Genomic DNA, 17,267 nt, shown 5'->3' with positions numbered 1-17,267 from the left:
TGGAAAGCCTTTTTGTCTCTTGGTAGTAAGGCTAAAGATGCATGCATAATTTTCTCTGGAAGAGGAAAGAGCTTGCAGAGAGTTATACGGGTATAACACTCTGACTCATCATGCACCTCTTAAAAATATAACTACCTCAGCTGGCATCATGAGGCCTTGCAGTGAGGGTTAGGTGTTGACATTGGCAATAGTGGATTAGCTCCACAGGCTACCTGACTCACATTAAAGAGAGCAGTGTGTTGTAGCACCACAGGGAAAAAAAGAAAAGAAAAAAAATAATCCTGTCAGTCTTCTCAACTTCTACCTTGACAAACTTATTTCACACCTAAATCGTTTTTCAAAGGTGCATCAAGCTGCTGCTCCCTGATGACTCTCTTATGACAGTAGTTTTTTCAGAGCAGCTTTAGTGAAGGAAGTAAAGTAGAAAAAAATAACCACAGAGAGAATGGTTTCATAATCTGTTGACTAGCATAGCTGCTAAGTAGGGCTTGACTATCTGGTGGTATGGGTGATAAAACGTTCCAGCACAGTGACAGTACAAAGATCCCATCACTTGAGGGCAGTATTGTGGCTTCCTAACTGAAGAACTGAGAGTTCTCTGTCCCTTAGACAGCATGCTACCCTTTAAAGTAATCCAAAAGCAGATTTCCCACAGGGGACTAATCTCCTACAACTGACATGCAACTCACTTGCCAGAGTAAATGAAAGTCCCCCCATGTGACCTGCTGGTCTGTGGACAGATGCATGCCTGCCTGACTGTAATCTGTTACAGACAGTAAAACCAGTCTGTCAGCCTCTGTATGGCATACATTCTTAAATGTGGTATCTCTTCCTCACACATAGCCTACCTAATGTCATTTTCCTATAATAAAGGGCAATTCATGAAAGGCTTTATGGTATCCCTCTCTACCTATGTAAGATTAATTTGGTTTTCATGTGCTATTTAAGATTAATTTAAACAAACAGTAATCATCCATTGGCTAAGGAAAGCAAAGAACAAGCACTGTGCATGGTTTTCTCCAAACACTATACTGATGAGCATGCACTTATAAAATGAACATAAAAAACAGGGAGTGATTGTCTTAAATGGAAAAACTGAAAATGGTTACTTTGCTTTCAAAAAAAAAAAGTTGACATGTGAGTGATGGTAGCTGAAGATAAAAACTGCAGTCATACCTGTTAAGATTAAGAGTCAACTTTGACTCCACTCACAACCTTCAAGCTTAAACTTCAACAGATTGTACTTGACTGTTGCTCCTACTGATCACTTCTGACTTTACTTACATGCATACTTATATATACACACATGCTTTTTTACACCTTGCGCACATTACTTGTTACTTGTTCACTTTTGTTCTATTTTATGTTTATATGTCTATTTGTGTGTATGTGTTCCTGTTGGCGCCTCTTAGTCAGGTCATGTTTGTAAGGTCATTTTTACCTGGTAAAATAAAGGTAAAATAAATAAAATAAAGATCAGACAAATACATAATTACAAAGGCAAAGAAAATAACTACTATGTAAGCACTCTACACCTTTCATGGTGGTTGTGTGCTGTTGGATACCTTTTTCTCACAACTGGATATTACTGTGCCTGACCTAGCTGGTATGGCAGTTTTTCTGTTACTTTTCATGTCATCAAATTATTTCTGGGTGTTTGTAATTAGTGTGGAGTATGTATTCCTGAGGTCTTAATGCAGGGGTTTCAAACATGCGGCCCACGGGCCAAAACCGGCCTGGCAGAGATTCCAATCTGGCCCACGGGATGACTTTTGAAATTACAGAGAAGACATTAACTGCAATTTTTCAATAAAAGTGACTGCTAGTTCAAATTTGTCCTACAATCAAACTGCTGACAGGGGGCACACGGCGCTCAGCAACTTTTTTTCTCAAAGTGAGGAAAAATTAATATTTGCAGTTTGCATATTCCCGTGGAAATTCATAGACTTTTAGGACCCCTGCATACAACACTGTCCAGCAAGCAACCTTTTCATGCTGGAGCAAGGGGGTCCATAATAGTCTACTTTACCTTCTTCATTATTATAATCTATCTGTTCTTTTGCTGTAAACACAACACTCTGTGTCAGCTGGATGGGTAACCTGTGTGCTCCGTGTGTTCACAGCAGGCTTCAGTGCTTAAAGAATATACTATTTGGCCCTGTAATAAGAATCATTATGGCGAAAAATACAACAGCTGTTTTTGTAAAAATATAGTTCATGTAAAGTGAATATTTTCAGAATGTACTTTTTTACAGACAGGGACAGGAAAAGACTAAACAGACTGGTCAGGAGGGCCAGTTCTGTTCTGGGCTGTCCTCTGGACTCCATAGAGGAGGTTGGTGAGAGGAGGATGTTAGCCAAGCTGACATCCATCATGGACAATCCCTCTCACCCCTGCATGAGAGATAGAGATAGAGATAGAGATATACTCTATTTGTCCCCCGTTGGGGGAAATTCTTTTTGTTACAGCAGCTTACAACACAGGACAGGGGAATACAACAATGTACTTACATAGTTAAAAAATATAATAACAATAGTAATAGTTATAGCAATGACAAGGGTAAAATGTAATAAAATAAAATAAAATAAAATAAAATAAAATAAAATAAAATAAAATAAAATAAAATAAAGTACACTACATGAAAATTACTATGTGACTTGGCACATTCACAAATTACTATTGAATCTGAATTGTACTGTTTCTTCAGATTGTGTATGTTTGTTTAAATAATCTGGTGCAATTGTATCCATGCAATAACATACTTTACTATCTATTTATCAGATAGTGTGTACAAAGTGTGTATACATCTGTAATAGTTGTCATATTTTATTTTATTTTATTTTTTTCTATTTTGTTTTATTTTATTTTATTTTATTTTATTTTATTCTATTTTACCTTGTCATTGCTATTGTTATTGTTATTATATTTTTAACTATGTTAGTACATTGTTGTATTCCCCTGTCCTGTGTTGTAAGCTGCTGTAACAAAAGAATTTCCCCCAATGGGGCACCATAAAGTATATCTTATCTTATCTTTGCATTACAAAAGCGAACAAATTGCAGTTGTCCTTCTGTATTGGTTATTATGTTATGATTGTACTGGTCCAGCCCACTTGAGATCAAATTGGGCTGTAATGTGGCCCCTGAACTGAAATTAGTTTGAAGCCCCTGTCTTTATGAATTAGGCAGAAAGTTATAAAGTGCAGCTCTGTTTCCATCTGTGCTGTTCGTCCTTCCGGCCGCTGGGGGCGCTGTGGGTCAGGACCCGAGTGAGTCACTCTCACATCACAACACGAAGAGGAGCCAAGGAGCAAGAAGCAATAACAAACAAACCAACCTAGCAGCAAGCTAACGCACCTCTGGGAAACAGAGTACATCGACACAGACTCTCATTTTTATTCTTACTGCGGCGGAAAAACCTGCCAGTGTTTTATTTTACAAGTGGACCGTGTAGGAAAGGATGTTCACTGCCAACAAAGAGGACAAGTATTAATCCATAACTGGTATGTATCACCTGCTAACACTTAGCTGTACATTAGCTAACGTTAATCCTTCCTGTTTTTTAGGTTCTCATGTTTAGCTCAAGGATTATTCACAAATTTAATAACTAGAAGTTTATTTTAAAAATAACTTTATCATTCCTGTTTGTTGACATGTTGACATGGGAGAAATCCAGCTAAATAATTCCATCTAACCCCGAAGTGAGCAGAAGGTTCGGCGTGTAGCTTACCACACAAAACAACACGGACGCTATCTTGTCAACTTGCAGATTCTTTTGTGTTATTTAGATGATTTATCACTGAATACAAACAGTTAATTAATTGATATCTGGCTTTTATAAAACTGCTAATGCCAGCCGAGTGGGTCAGACTTCAGTAACGCAACACATTAATCTCCTTCTTGGAGTACAATCCTGTTTTTCAGAACGTGATGAGGAGGGCAGGATACATGTTGAACAGGTTTAGCATTGCGACAGGGGCAACAAAACAGATTAATGGTCCACTAAATTCCTCTTGGCAGCCAGCTATTACAAGAGAAGGTGGATTTCCAATTGTTTTGATGCTGGTATAAACAAGCGGATGAAGTTGTTGGGTTAATTACTAAATTTTAATGCCGCAAAATGTGGCCTAGATACAGTTCTCAGTGCACGTGAGCATGCTCCTCATTGTTGTGTTGGCCCACTACACGAAATAACCTGAATTCTATCCTGAATTCACCTGGACTCAAGTGCTTTTTACTTCTGGGCAAATACGTTTCCATTAGATGTACCCAAACTGGATCTTACAGTGACATAATTTCTCTCCAGTGTCATCCTTATAATAATAATAATGATAATAGCCTAATAATCTAATAAAATTAGTTTGGGTATTGCATTGCATTGTTAACAATTACTTCTCTAAGTCAGGGGTTCCCAAACTGTTCAGCCTGTGACCCTCAAAATATAGGTGCCAAGGACCTGCGACCACCACTGTCCCTTAAAGTGATTTAATGTGGCTTCATTTAGCTAGTCTGCAGAAAATAAGCCTACCTATATGAGCACGTGTCTGTCCTGTTCCTTTATATATTTACTTACTGCTACTGATGCTTTTGATAATTAACTGTTCACTAACCCTAAACTCAGGGGTCATCTGGCAACAAAGAAAAGCAGAAACTCATCACATTTTCTATTTTCAAGGTTTTATTTCAAGTTTAGCTACTATTTTTGTCGATATTTTTTGCTATAATGGGTAAAACGTACTATTTTTAGATACCTTGAAAAAAAAACATTCTGTAAGACATCTCACGACCCACTATTTGTGTCTTGCGACCCCCCAGGGGTCCCGACCCACACCTTGGGAACCCCTGTTCTAAGTTATTCAAGATTCAAGAAAGCTTTATTACAAAGTGAGCTCGCACACACAAGGAATTTGACGTGGTGAATGGAACACTGGTACTTAACAACAAGACAGTAAGGACACAACAAGATAGTAAGGACACAACAAGACAGTAAGGACACAACAAGACAGTAAGGACACAACAAGACAGTAAGGACACAATAAGACAGTGAGGACACAACAAGACAGTAAGGACACAACAAGACAGTAAGGATACAACTAAACAGTAAGGACACAACAAGGCAGTAAGGACACAACAAGACAGTATGGACAATAAATATATAAACCTAAAAACTAACCTTAAAAATTCTACATAAAAATACTATCTGCACAAAGAAGGGTAATAAAATACTTTTCAAGACATGTAATAAGTTAAATTAGCCTACGTCAGAATGCACATGTAGTAGATGAATATGATAAGAAATGTTATGGAATACTTTACAACATTGCACATGGTATGAGGTATTGCACCAAAATCAAAGTATTAAATTTACAACTCTTGTTCACCCGGCCCTGGCTCTCATACTTATATACCTAGCCACGCTACTACGGAATCCAGGCATATTAATGTTACATACTGCTATGTTTTAGTCACTTTGTACATGTATGACTGCATACAATAGTTTGTTCAGTGTGACACAATGAGCCCTCTGCTCAGAGTGTGTGCAGAAACTTAAGTAAAAAGATCTCAAATTGGATTCAAACGTTTAACTCTGACTTTGCTGCTCACACACTTTTAAATATACAGTGTGCCTGTATTTGTTTGTACTCTCCAACTTAACAAAGATTAAAATTAAAAGTTAAAGGGATATTATTAAAATAGACATAGTTGCAAGGTAAAGTAAGAATACTGAACGATGGCCTTTTCAGAGTTAACTGTAACATGTTATTACAGAAGAAAACAAATTGATTAATTAACATGTAATCTGTTGTACCTTTGCAGCACTTTCAACATTTCCAGCGAGGAGCTGGATTTCTTAGAAACCTTTTAAGATCATCATAAAAACATCAATACAATGTAATGGTGCTAATACATGGCGAGTCCCATAGATGTTCTTATCTAGCCCGAGAAGACATTTTCATTCTCACAGAATCAGAATGACTTGGCTTAGGCCTGCTCTGCTTCTCCATAACCATTGAGCACATGCTAATTTATGTGGAAGAACCAGTTCTACTGTTACTGGTTAACATATGTATTTGCATATTTGCACTGTTTGCCCCCTGAATAGCCTATTTGCATTAACATGCTAATGCCTCACTGTAATCAAACTGCAAATCTGCTTTAGACTGGGACCTTCTGTGTTGGTCCTTATTGTTCACTCTTAAACATGAAGTAAACTGTCTCATCTCTTTCAGAGTGTAGTGCAACTGTAAGCGAGCGAGGATGGTTCAGTCTGGTGTGTGGTGCGCAGGAACTCGGTGGAGTGTCCTTGTTGTGGTCTTCTGCAGCATACTCGTTCCCTCACCTACACATGCCTACATCTACGCTGTGAGTAATCATGGGTACTTAACAGATAGAGGGAATGAGTCTTAAACAGAGCTTATCATACATCTTCTATCAGTTTTTACATTCTTCTTGATTCTTACTTTGACAGCATTATAGCAATATGACATCCATGTTGTTTGAGGACCTGCCTGCCTTGTTTGGACCCCGACTCCCTAAGGATGGACTAATGGTGAGAGCAGAGTGAACAGTACACATAAACACTTTCTGAACATAGGCCTTTCACTAGCAAGGACCACACCAACAACAGAATGAGATTTGAAAGATAGTTTATTGATTATGGATTATTGCATTGATCAATTTTGAACTCGTAGTCGTTTTGGGGAAGCTTCGTAGGGGACCCGCCGTAGCACCCAGGCATGGCAAACCCCCTCAGGGCCCTATGGATAAGGAGGAGAGGAGCAGAAGGAGAAAGGGAAGGGAGGGAGGGATGCAGAAACGAAAGTGAGAAAGGAGGAAATGGTCAGGTTTGAATTTATGGGAAATAGGAAGAGGCGCGGTTGAGGTGTGGCCCTGCTCCTGAAATTTCGCTATTCCCACCACTGAAAATAACACTTCTGTTTGTGTGAAAGGGGGTTTTGGTGGTGTCCAATCCATTGAATGGCTGTGCGATAATAGACCCTCCTCCCCCACTGCCCCCAACTCATGATGCCAACACCACGAAATTCATCGTCCTCATCAGACGCTTCGATTGCAATTTCGATATAAAGGTACGTGAGGTTTGTGTGACTGTAAAGTTTAGTGTCTCTTCAGGTAAACTGGTCTAATATGAGGACTTGTCTTTTAGGTTTTGCATGCTCAGCAAGCTGGATTCAGTGCTGCAATCATTCACAATATGTATTCGGACACTCTGCTCAATATGAACTTCAGCAATGGTAATTCAGCTTTACTCCAATTGAACACTTTTATCAACTTAACACGTTAACACCATTTTGAATAACCACCCTGCTTTAAATGTTCTTGTTGTGTGTTTTTTTTAAAATTCCAGACACAATCGCAGATGAGATTGATATCCCCTCGGTGTTTACCAGCTACTATGCTTCCCAGATTCTCAGGAATTTCATAATTCCAGAGCAAGGGTAACCAAACATCTTTCACACTTTGAAGAAATAAGAATGATCAAATGTTCTTTCAAACTCTCGACAGTAGGCACTAGATGTTCATAGACCACAACATCAGAATCAGAAATACTTTATTTATCCCTGTAGGGGGGAAATTCAGTTATGTATACACAGTATGTAAAGAAAGTCAAAATATTACAAGGATGTTAAAGTAGTAAGGATATTGCACAGTGTTTTGCACGGTTATTGCACAGTTATTGCACAGAGTACAGGTTATTCATAACATGCATGTGTGTAAGTGCAGGTGCTTATGATTCTGTGTGTATCTGATGCATCCTTTCTTTTCTCTACCTTTAGAGCATATGTGATCCTAAAGCCAGAGTTTGCTTTCCCACTCTCATACTACCTTATTCCCTTCACTGGAGTCATCGGCATGATCATCCTCGTGATGTGTGTTGTCTTGGTAAGCTTGCACGACAAATGTGATGCCTGTCGTGTTTAATAAAAGTGTTTGTAATTTTTTTTTCTGTCGTAGCTGTGGCAGGAAAACAGCAAGTGTAAGCCAGATTTTAAAAGAAGCCAGCTGGGGCAAAGCCAAAGCTAAAGCCCTTGAACGTGCACAGCCTCACCAAAGTTGCAGGTCAAGTACAAAAGAGAGTTTTAGGGAAAGAAGTGAAGCGTATTGATGTCATATGGTGCTTTTCGACCAGAAGTTCCAAGAGCTTTTAATTCCAGATACTTTTATTCAAGAAACCAAATGGTTTCCTCGGCCCATTGTTGTCTGTGTTTGGACTGCGACCTGAAGTCCAGTGAAAATAACGAAATGTAGGCCAGTCAGTGGCGTATGGAGAAGCAATAAAAGTACTAGCACTACACCACCAGTCCAGAAAGAAAAATACGAAGATCAGACAACAAAGATGACGCTGAATAAGGCAGACAGGCCAGGATTATTGATATTACTCGTTTAAAACCAAGCGGTAAAAACTGCAGTTCATCGAGGACCCGGTTGAGGCTGGCTCCAGAAGTACCAGAAACCACATACACATCAATTCAAAAATGTTGATCTTTACAGCAGAAATAAACATGTTTACAGCCTGGTACAAAAGACGAGTGTAGTCTGGATAGCTCATTTCTCAATAGGCACACACTGTGAGTGGGGGTGAAATTTTTTCTAACGTGGCAATTTTGAAGATATTAAGATTACGAGTCTTCCAATGAGAGGCATAGCTGACTTGATTGACAGGCGGGAACACTGTAGCAGTTGGCTAAGAGGCTCAAAGCCCACCTCTTTACGTCACAATCACTCGACAGCAGCAATATGGCTGCCGTCGACGATTGGCCTAAAAACAGCGCTTCAGAAACAGATGGGTGACGTCACAGATACAACGTCCATATTTTATATAGTCTATGTTTAACACGTAAAGAGGCGGAGCTTGAGCCTCCTAGCCAACAGCTATGTGTTCCCGTCCGGGAGTCAAGTCAGTCATGTCCTTATTTGGACAAAAACTCTTTATCTTAATATCTTCTGAACCGTCGCGCTAGAAAAAAAATTCAACACCCGTACAGTGTGTTGCCGCTTGGTCTATTGCCGGCCTGTCTTTTGCCGTATATATATATATATATATATATATATATACATACACATGGTGTTATCTTTGTTCTATAGCCTTCTTCTCTGTCTTACTGCCTTTAAATGGACTGGCAGCTACAGGAACAATTTGGTTACCAAGTTAAACTAGCTCCTCTGCCATATTCCTCTGCACCTACTCCTTAGCTGTAGCTTGTGGAGGACCCTAGTAATGCACAATACATGCATGTGTGAGCAGGTAAACATGTTAACAAGCCTTTAAATCCGGTCATCCGGTTGAATGAAAGGATTGGTTCAGACTTAAAACAGCCGTGCAGGGGCTTAAGGTACTGGATTTTCCTCTCTGCAGTGCGTTTCATTTATTCAATGCAACAAATACATTTAAGTGTATCCAAATCACCCTTTAGAGTTCACAGTTTTTAGACTGGAAACAATTGCCATCCAAGTAAGGAAGATAGATTAGGGAAAGGAAGTGATGTGCTTTTGCCTGCTTAGGTATCATATTTATTCAAAGGACTCATCTGTTTGATAGGAGAATAGAGCATACACGGCTGCTTTCTTGCTAAGAGTGACAGGATATCCCATGAACATGACAACCTAACCTGTCACCTCTGGGTGTTATTCTTCATGCCGTAACTAACCCTGTCATGTTGTTCTGTTCAGATCATACGATGTGTGCAATACAGGAAGCGGCTGAGGAAAAATCGCTTGTCTAAAGAACAACTGAGGCGCATCCCAACCCACAAGTTCCGTAAAGGTAACAACCATGACATCATATTAAAGATTATTATTAGCCTTTTCGTTTATGGAACAGAAGAGTTGAGGTGTTTTATTGAGTTGTGTCACTTACAGGATTTGATTTTTTTGCTGTGTTGCAGGAGATGACTACGACGTGTGTGCTATCTGTCTGGACGAGTATGAAGAGGGAGACAAGCTGCGAGTTTTACCTTGTTCTCATGGTAAATCTTTCACAGTCTTCTCATGGCGTAACAGAATTTTGAATAAAGGGTACATTGGCAAAGTACCTCCACTGAACTGAACCTATTGTACTGCTGACAGCAAGTATGAAACTATTTGAACATGGAGTACTTGAATGTACTATTTTCTTTCAATTCAGTGTTTATAAGCATACATGTTTGTATGTCATTATTATTTCTTTCAAACCTCAGAAGTACATGGTCATGCTGCAAGTGGCCTCACAGATCACAAGCCAACATTTTCCTTTGTTTACCAAACTTGCAAATTGTCTTATATTTTCATTTGTTGTTTTAATGACTAATGGAAGTGAAGAAATCTCAAGAAGCTCTTTATGTCTCACATGCTTTGGACCTGATGGGTTATAGATTCTGACAGAAATCTGGCACAACACAAAGGATGTTTATGTTTATTTATTTTCAAAATTAAAAGAAAATACACAAAAATAGATAAATAATATACTGTGCAGGAAGAGGCAGAAAACTCTTTGAAGCCTCCACCTAAATAATGTTCTAATATCAAAAATTGATAAAAAAAATACTAAATTGACACATAAAGACAATAGTTGATACCAGAAATAAAATAACAAGAATGTACAAATTTAACAATTAATATAAAAACAGTTATAACATCAATATAATTAAAAAGTACAAAATATGAATATGATGTGTATGGACACCTAGGCTGTTTCTGAAACCGCCTGCTACATACCACTTACTAATGTAGTAGGTAGTAGGTACTGCCTACATACTGCGTTTGAATTTAGTATGTAGTATGACTGTTCTGTTCGATCTGTGTTGCAGTACGCTGGGCCAGACGTCACAAGATTTCCGGTTTCGGAAAGCGGAAGTAAACAACGGCGAGAAACTGCTTCTTTAGCATCCATTCATGATTTAAAAAGTTAGGAAGTGGTTTATATGTAATTTAATAACCTTCACAACACCCGAAAACAGATTTCCACCTGTCAAAAAAGAAGGAAAAAGAAAAAGCGGAACGAGCGATGTGCATTATAGGAAACAGTACGCGAGGCAGACTGGTCCGATGCATACTGTGAAATTTTCTCGAATCAGTAGACATCCTGGGAGTTTTGGCTTACTGCAGATTTTGCTCTTGTTCACATATTGCTTACTACATACTGAATTTTGGCCAAATCAGTACGTACTGCTAGTATAGTAGGCGGTTTCGGAAACAGCCCTACTCTATGAGTATTTGGTGGAGCATAATGAGTATAATTAAGTAACAGTGGTTAAAAGTTTTTTCAAGCATCATTTATAACATTTTAAAGATAAACAGTTTTTCGTCACATTGGAATAAATATTCCAGAATTTGCTGCCCCTGAAACGTATTGAGAATTGACAGGTTGAGTAAGAGTGGACCTGTGAATTTAATTTAAAGTAAAACTTGAAGTGATCAGGGATATTCCCTTCACGTTGTTTTTTATACAAAAAAAAGTAATCCTTCTTGTAATACCAAGAGATTTATTAGTTTTTCTGCTAACACAATCAATTTGTTCTTTCCAACTCAGATTCTCAAGCATGATACATGTTTTAATGTATAATTATCAAAATCATATGTAGGGCATTTTGAGAAATTCAGTATATTGCTAACAATAAATTCTTATTTGTTGTACTTTTAGTTTATTGTATTGCATTGAAATCTAAGATTTAAGTGTTGACCATAGACTGTATAAAATATGGACCTAGTATCCGTCGGCGGCCATATTGCTGCTGTCGAGCCAGTGTGACGTAAAGAGGCGGAGTTTGAGCCTGGCCAACAGCTACAGTGTTCTTGCAGTCAGCTCTGCCTCTCATTGAAAGACTTGTAATCTCAATATCTTCGAAATTGCCACGTTAGAAAAAATGTCACCCCCCTCACAGTGTGAGCCGATCGAGAAATTAGCTATCCAGACTACACTCGTCTTTTGTATCAGGATGTAAACATGTTTATTTCTGCTGCAAAGATTGTCTTTTGCCCATTCATATGTATGTGACTTCCGGTACTTCCGGGACCAGCCTCAAGCGGATCCTAGATGAACTGCAGCTTTTAACACTTCCGCATTGGACTCATATTTTTAGACCGGAGGTTGCCGCTTGTTGTTGACACACAAAAATTGAATGTAAACTCCTAATCAAAAGTCAACAGTTTGTTTAGGAATCCATTGTGTGGAACAAAATGATATACCATAATACTTTCATGTATTAACACTGTCCCAGCCCTACTGATGACTATAATGTCATTTCTTCACTCTGTTCTTCAGCCTACCACTGCAAGTGTGTGGACCCGTGGCTCACACAGACCAAGAAGACCTGTCCTGTGTGCAAACAACGCGTCACTCGGAACAAAACCGAGCAATCTGAGTCTGAGTCTGAGGAAGAGAGCGGAGGACGCGGCGAGGAAGAAGGGACGGAGGGCGAAGGAGACTCCGAGCGCACCCCTCTGCTTCGGCCCTCCAACCCCGGGTCTCCCTCAGGAAGCCCAGGGGCCTATTCAGCCACCACCACCACCACCACAACCACCACTGCCCAGTGCCTCACCTCGCCCGTGCGCTGCGACTCTCCACTCCTGGATTACGAAGGCTACCACTCTCCGCTGGAGGACACAGACTCAGACAGCGATAGCGCCGGGGAAGACAGGCACCACACTGACGACGACACTGCACAGCTGATTGGTAGGGATAGAGTGGAGGTCTGATTTCTGGAACCTAACTGCGATGAGATTATGTAGAATAATCCCGAAAAAGGGTGTGTGTGTCTTGCTTCTCACAACACTTTTGTGGTTGGCCTGACATTTAATGTAAAGGAATCTTTTACCAAGTAACCGAAGAAAGGTCGTCTTGATAGTGTCAAAGCACATGCAGCACTTCAATCCATAAATTTTACTAAAAATGAAAAATGTGGCATCAACTGAAGTTTTTACCAAAATGTTCCCCTGTATGTCCTTGGAGCCCCTTTTAAATGCATGTTCTCATTCATAACTTGACCACATTATGTGTCCTAACCACTAGTGCTGCACACAAAGAATGGGCCACTCACGTCTTTCTGTAATCTAAAGTGCTGTAAGAATAAGCAGATACTGTTGTTGCTAAAAATGAATGAACACTGCGCTTTAAGTGCAGCTTTAGGCTGTCTATGTAAGGTTACAGCTTGAAGACTGCCTGTTGTTTTAATCACAACTCTTTTTACCTGACAGTCTTCTTTTTTCACAGCTTTCCCAAACAAAAGTGTGGAAGTGGTGGGAAGTGTTTGTCTTTAATATTTTTTAATCCCTTAAACTCTCATTTTAAAGCTACTTTTCAGCTCTTTGAAAAAATTCATAGTCATCTTTAACTCCACTAAGTTTTTACTACACTATAACAGAACACTGCAAAGATGTTGTACTTCTCTGCTGCTTTTACATTTTTTTATGGATAATTTTATGTGGTCAGTTTAAGGAAAATGCGTCTTAGCTTTATCCAGTTTGTTAGAAGTTGAGCAAACTCAGGTTCATAGTAGAAAAGTGAAGGTCAGTGGGTTTGTAAATGAATAACAGAGAGAGAGAGAGAGAGAGAGAGAGAGAGAGAGAGAGTTGATGGATTTGATCTTAGAGATTGTTTTTATTAGCTTTGGTTTCTTTTTTGAATCGGTTAAATATAGATTCATGAATACGAACCTGGGACCCTCTAGGGTGTTTTTGTTTTTAGCAAAGAAGAGCATTATTGCCTTACATTGGCCTTGCTGTACATTCATATGTTAAATTAAATGTTTGGAAACTGAAGGGACAGGATTCACACTCCTCTGTTTTCCTCTTGTCTAGCCGTATTTAATACCGCTCTCAGCTTGTTTCCTCGTCTGACACTTTGCTCCACATTTGTTCTTTAGAAAGACAAAAAAAAAATAGAGCGCACGTGTTTCCATGTGTTTAGGGCTCCGAATGCGACAGCGTAGACTGCTTAATTTGCACCTAGAAATCTGGATAAGCTCATTGGCTGTCAAACCACTTAGGGCTTGTTTCTGTACTTTATAAAGCGACCTGAGCAGGGTCCAAACTGCTGATTTATACAAAGAGCAAGACAAATAGAAATCTTCAGAAGTTGTTTCAGCCAAACTGTTTCACCTCTTCTGTTATGTTTCACAGTGTTTACTTTGATCTCAGACCAGAACTTCACAACTGGATTTTTTTTTATGTGTTATAATGTTACTGGGTGTGGAACTTTTCTTTAAATTTACTGTTATGTATGATAAAAATGAGCGCTGCAGATGTTTTAACTGTTTAATCAATTAAAATATCATGTCCAAGTTAATTACCCATACCAGTTTCTACATCCCATTGAAAGGGGGACCATCCCCCCACCCTTCCAAACACAGTAACACAACAAGTAACAACAGAGCAAACATTGTAGACAGTGCACACATGAACACCCTCTCTGTGAGGATTCTGAGTCACAGATAGGAATCAGTAGGAAATCAGAACATTCCATCTTTATACTTCACTGATGATTGATACAAAACACTGAACACTACTCAGTTTTAATTGGGACTTGTTGGCAATAGTCGTTATTGTAAAATAGAAGTGCTGTTTCCTTTGTTACAGTAAGCTTCAAGTGTCTTTTGTACTGTACCCTCTCTGTTTCGCTCTATTTGTCTCGATTTCAGAGACTGTTACGTGAAACGACGGAAAACGATTCCACCCATATGATTTACCTTCTCCTCCTTCTTTTAGAATATGCCTAGTTTATTACATTGAAATAACAAATGTACAGTGTCAAGTATGATTTTCATGTATAAAGCAGGTTTGAGAATCCTTAGGAAGTCTATACACAGTCTGTGGTAAAGCCGCATTTAATGTGTGATTTGTGGAAGATTAAATTGATCTTGAAAAGGAAGTTTGGTGCTCGTTCTTTATTTTTACGAATGAAAATGTCCAACACTCAACTCACATGTGATCGTGTTTAGAAAAAAATAGTAATCAAACCTTTTTTTGAATATTTATGAACATATAAACTAAATAACGGATACATAAATAGAATACCACACCATTACTAATGAATGAAATGTACTTTAAATACTGGAATACACACTTCCTTAAGTAAATATCTAAACTAGGTTAATATGTCTAACTTCCTCATCAGCAAGGGTCACCAAAAACATGCTCTGGTAATTAATTCCAAGTCTGTAATCCTATTCACGCGAGCGTCTTAGCAGCTAATTAGCCTGTAGAGCAGAGAAACCCTGCTGAGTGTTGCATTCATGTCCTTTGACTCATTAATGAATACTGCATTAAAAAAATCACCAGACCAAACATTGTCAGCTGTTATAATTACTTTTTTTCATATGGTGTTATATCTGCTTTAAAGCTGGGGTTGGTAATCAGATTTAGATACACTTTTTGTCATACTGGTTAAAATTATCTTTATGTCCTGATGGCAATCAATACATGATGTGTTCCTAAAAAAGAGTGAAAAAAAACTGCTATCTACAGCCGGAGTAAACCTGGGAAAACACTACCCAAACACCGTTTTTTGTCGTTTTGGAGGAGCTCCGAGGGAGGAGGGGAGGGGTTAGACTGAGTCATGAGGAAAAGCTACATTCAAATTCATGCTGGTTTTCTGAGACTACCAACCTTAGCTTTAACTGTTCTGACATCAGACACCGTGTTGGACTGTCTACTCTGGGTTCATCCCATACACATAATTAAGTAAAGTACAATTTTGATCTATTAAGCAGGGGTTCTCAAACATTTTGGAGCCAGGGACCCCTTACAGGTGAGGACATTTTCCAAGGACCCCCTCAATTACAATTATAAGCACATGCTTACTAACATTTCCACTCTTAGATGCCCTTGGGATGATTGATATTGTAGAACCTATGAATCTAAATACTTCAGACCTGTTCCACAATGATAAACAGATAACACTTCAATTTGAATCAAGTAAATACCACTTGTATACTTTAAAACAGAGGGTCATTTCATTCCTTGTGGACTCAACATGACAGCATTTATACTTTTCAAGTAATTGATCTTAAAAGCTTTCAGAAAATTAACAGTAGCAAGACTCACATATCCCTTCGAGCCACTAAATGGTATCATAACAATGGTGTATATAATGTTTTTAATGAGACAGCACAATTTTATAATTTATTAGAAATGTATTCTAATAAAAAATATATTTGACCTTTCACGGCAGAGTAGCCATCTTGGCCTGTAAGATTTTATGAGTTGGCATAAAGGTGATTCATTAAGACTTCCTGAATTTAATGAATACATTCCTCATAATCCCTTCATTTCTTTGCACACTAATTATTTCGTATGTCTATATAATAACATCACCTGCTGCTTGTAAGAAAAGAAAGTTCATATTTGAGCTGAATGACCCTTTTCAAATCTCTGGGCCGAGCTGTGCGTAGGTGAGCCATTAGCGGGGTGTGGAACAATAAGCTTGTGTGGTTCTTTGACTTTGTTCAATGCAAACTGGGAAACAAATAGTCGGAACAGACGTGACACTACATCACATAAATAAAACCATGAAGCAAAAAAGGGCAGGTTTTCAGAAGGAAGCTCAATAAGCTTTTGGGAACGCGAGTCAGATTCAGACTTTAAAGAGATGTCTGGAACACTGCAGAAGCACTCCTCTGTGCTCAGATCAACTTTCTTGCTGTTCTTCGTTCTCTCTTTATTCGTGCGGCTGCATTCCAGTGCAACTCCTCAAGAATACCAGAAGGTGAGCTCTGAAATTAAATACTTTTTAATTCAGATTTAATCCAATTTTGACCTAGTTAGTTCACCATGAAGAGTTAATTTAATGTATTATAACTGCTAATACAATTTGACATACATTTCCGATGAAAATTCCACTTATTAGTCAAAGTCAAAGTCTTCTTTATTGTCAAAAACTGCAGTATGCACCAGACATACAGAGGATTTGATATTACGTTTCTCTCTTAGACCCTAAGAAAACAACAGATAAACATAGGAAATACACACAAGACAAAGAGAATGGATTTGACCTAGCTAGAAAAAGATAAGCTCAAATTAAAAAGAAGTAAGCTAATAAAAATAATATAATACAGTTTAAAACAGTACAAAAACTTTGCTATAGTGCAATTTAAAATGAAAGTGAGTGTGTGCGTGTTCAGTCCTGAGGATGACAGACCTCAGCGTTGATTTGGTGGGGGGTCAGTGACTGGGTTAAGGCTGTGAAGGGGGCACTATGGGAAGAGGGGGCAAAACAGGGAGAGAGATCAGCATCCTGACTGCCTGGTGGATAAAACTGTCCCTCAGTTTGCTGG

The 17,267-nt window shown here is 38.7% G+C and overlaps 1 protein-coding gene across 1 annotated transcript; it reads left to right on the top strand.

Moving 5' to 3' along the window:
* The first annotated feature begins 3,269 nt into the window (after positions 1-3,269).
* On the top strand, positions 3,270-14,863 carry rnf167 (ring finger protein 167). Its single transcript, XM_034683608.1, has 10 exons — positions 3,270-3,503; positions 6,231-6,363; positions 6,470-6,550; positions 6,951-7,088; positions 7,166-7,253; positions 7,367-7,457; positions 7,797-7,902; positions 9,691-9,784; positions 9,906-9,986; positions 12,260-14,863. Exons 2-10 carry the CDS (start codon positions 6,259-6,261, stop codon positions 12,691-12,693), a joined length of 1,218 nt encoding a protein of 405 aa, XP_034539499.1. The 5' UTR covers positions 3,270-3,503; positions 6,231-6,258; the 3' UTR covers positions 12,694-14,863.
* The last annotated feature ends 2,404 nt before the right edge of the window (positions 14,864-17,267 follow it).

This window comes from Notolabrus celidotus, chromosome 5, assembly GCF_009762535.1.
Source record: "Notolabrus celidotus isolate fNotCel1 chromosome 5, fNotCel1.pri, whole genome shotgun sequence".
Taxonomy (NCBI): domain Eukaryota; kingdom Metazoa; phylum Chordata; class Actinopteri; order Labriformes; family Labridae; genus Notolabrus; species Notolabrus celidotus.
The sequence above is the reverse complement of the archived record's forward strand: the minus strand, read 5'-3'. Positions and strand labels throughout refer to the sequence as shown.

Bases quoted from the DNA above. Each gene is read 5' to 3' on its own strand.
- rnf167 (XM_034683608.1), top strand. From the start codon at position 6,259: ATGGTTCAGTCTGGTGTGTGGTGCGCAGGAACTCGGTGGAGTGTCCTT. The intron at 6,364-6,469 runs GTGAGTAATCAT...TTACTTTGACAG, and splicing joins CACATGCCTACATCTACGCT to CATTATAGCAATATGACATC. The intron at 7,903-9,690 runs GTAAGCTTGCAC...TGTTCTGTTCAG, and splicing joins TCGTGATGTGTGTTGTCTTG to ATCATACGATGTGTGCAATA.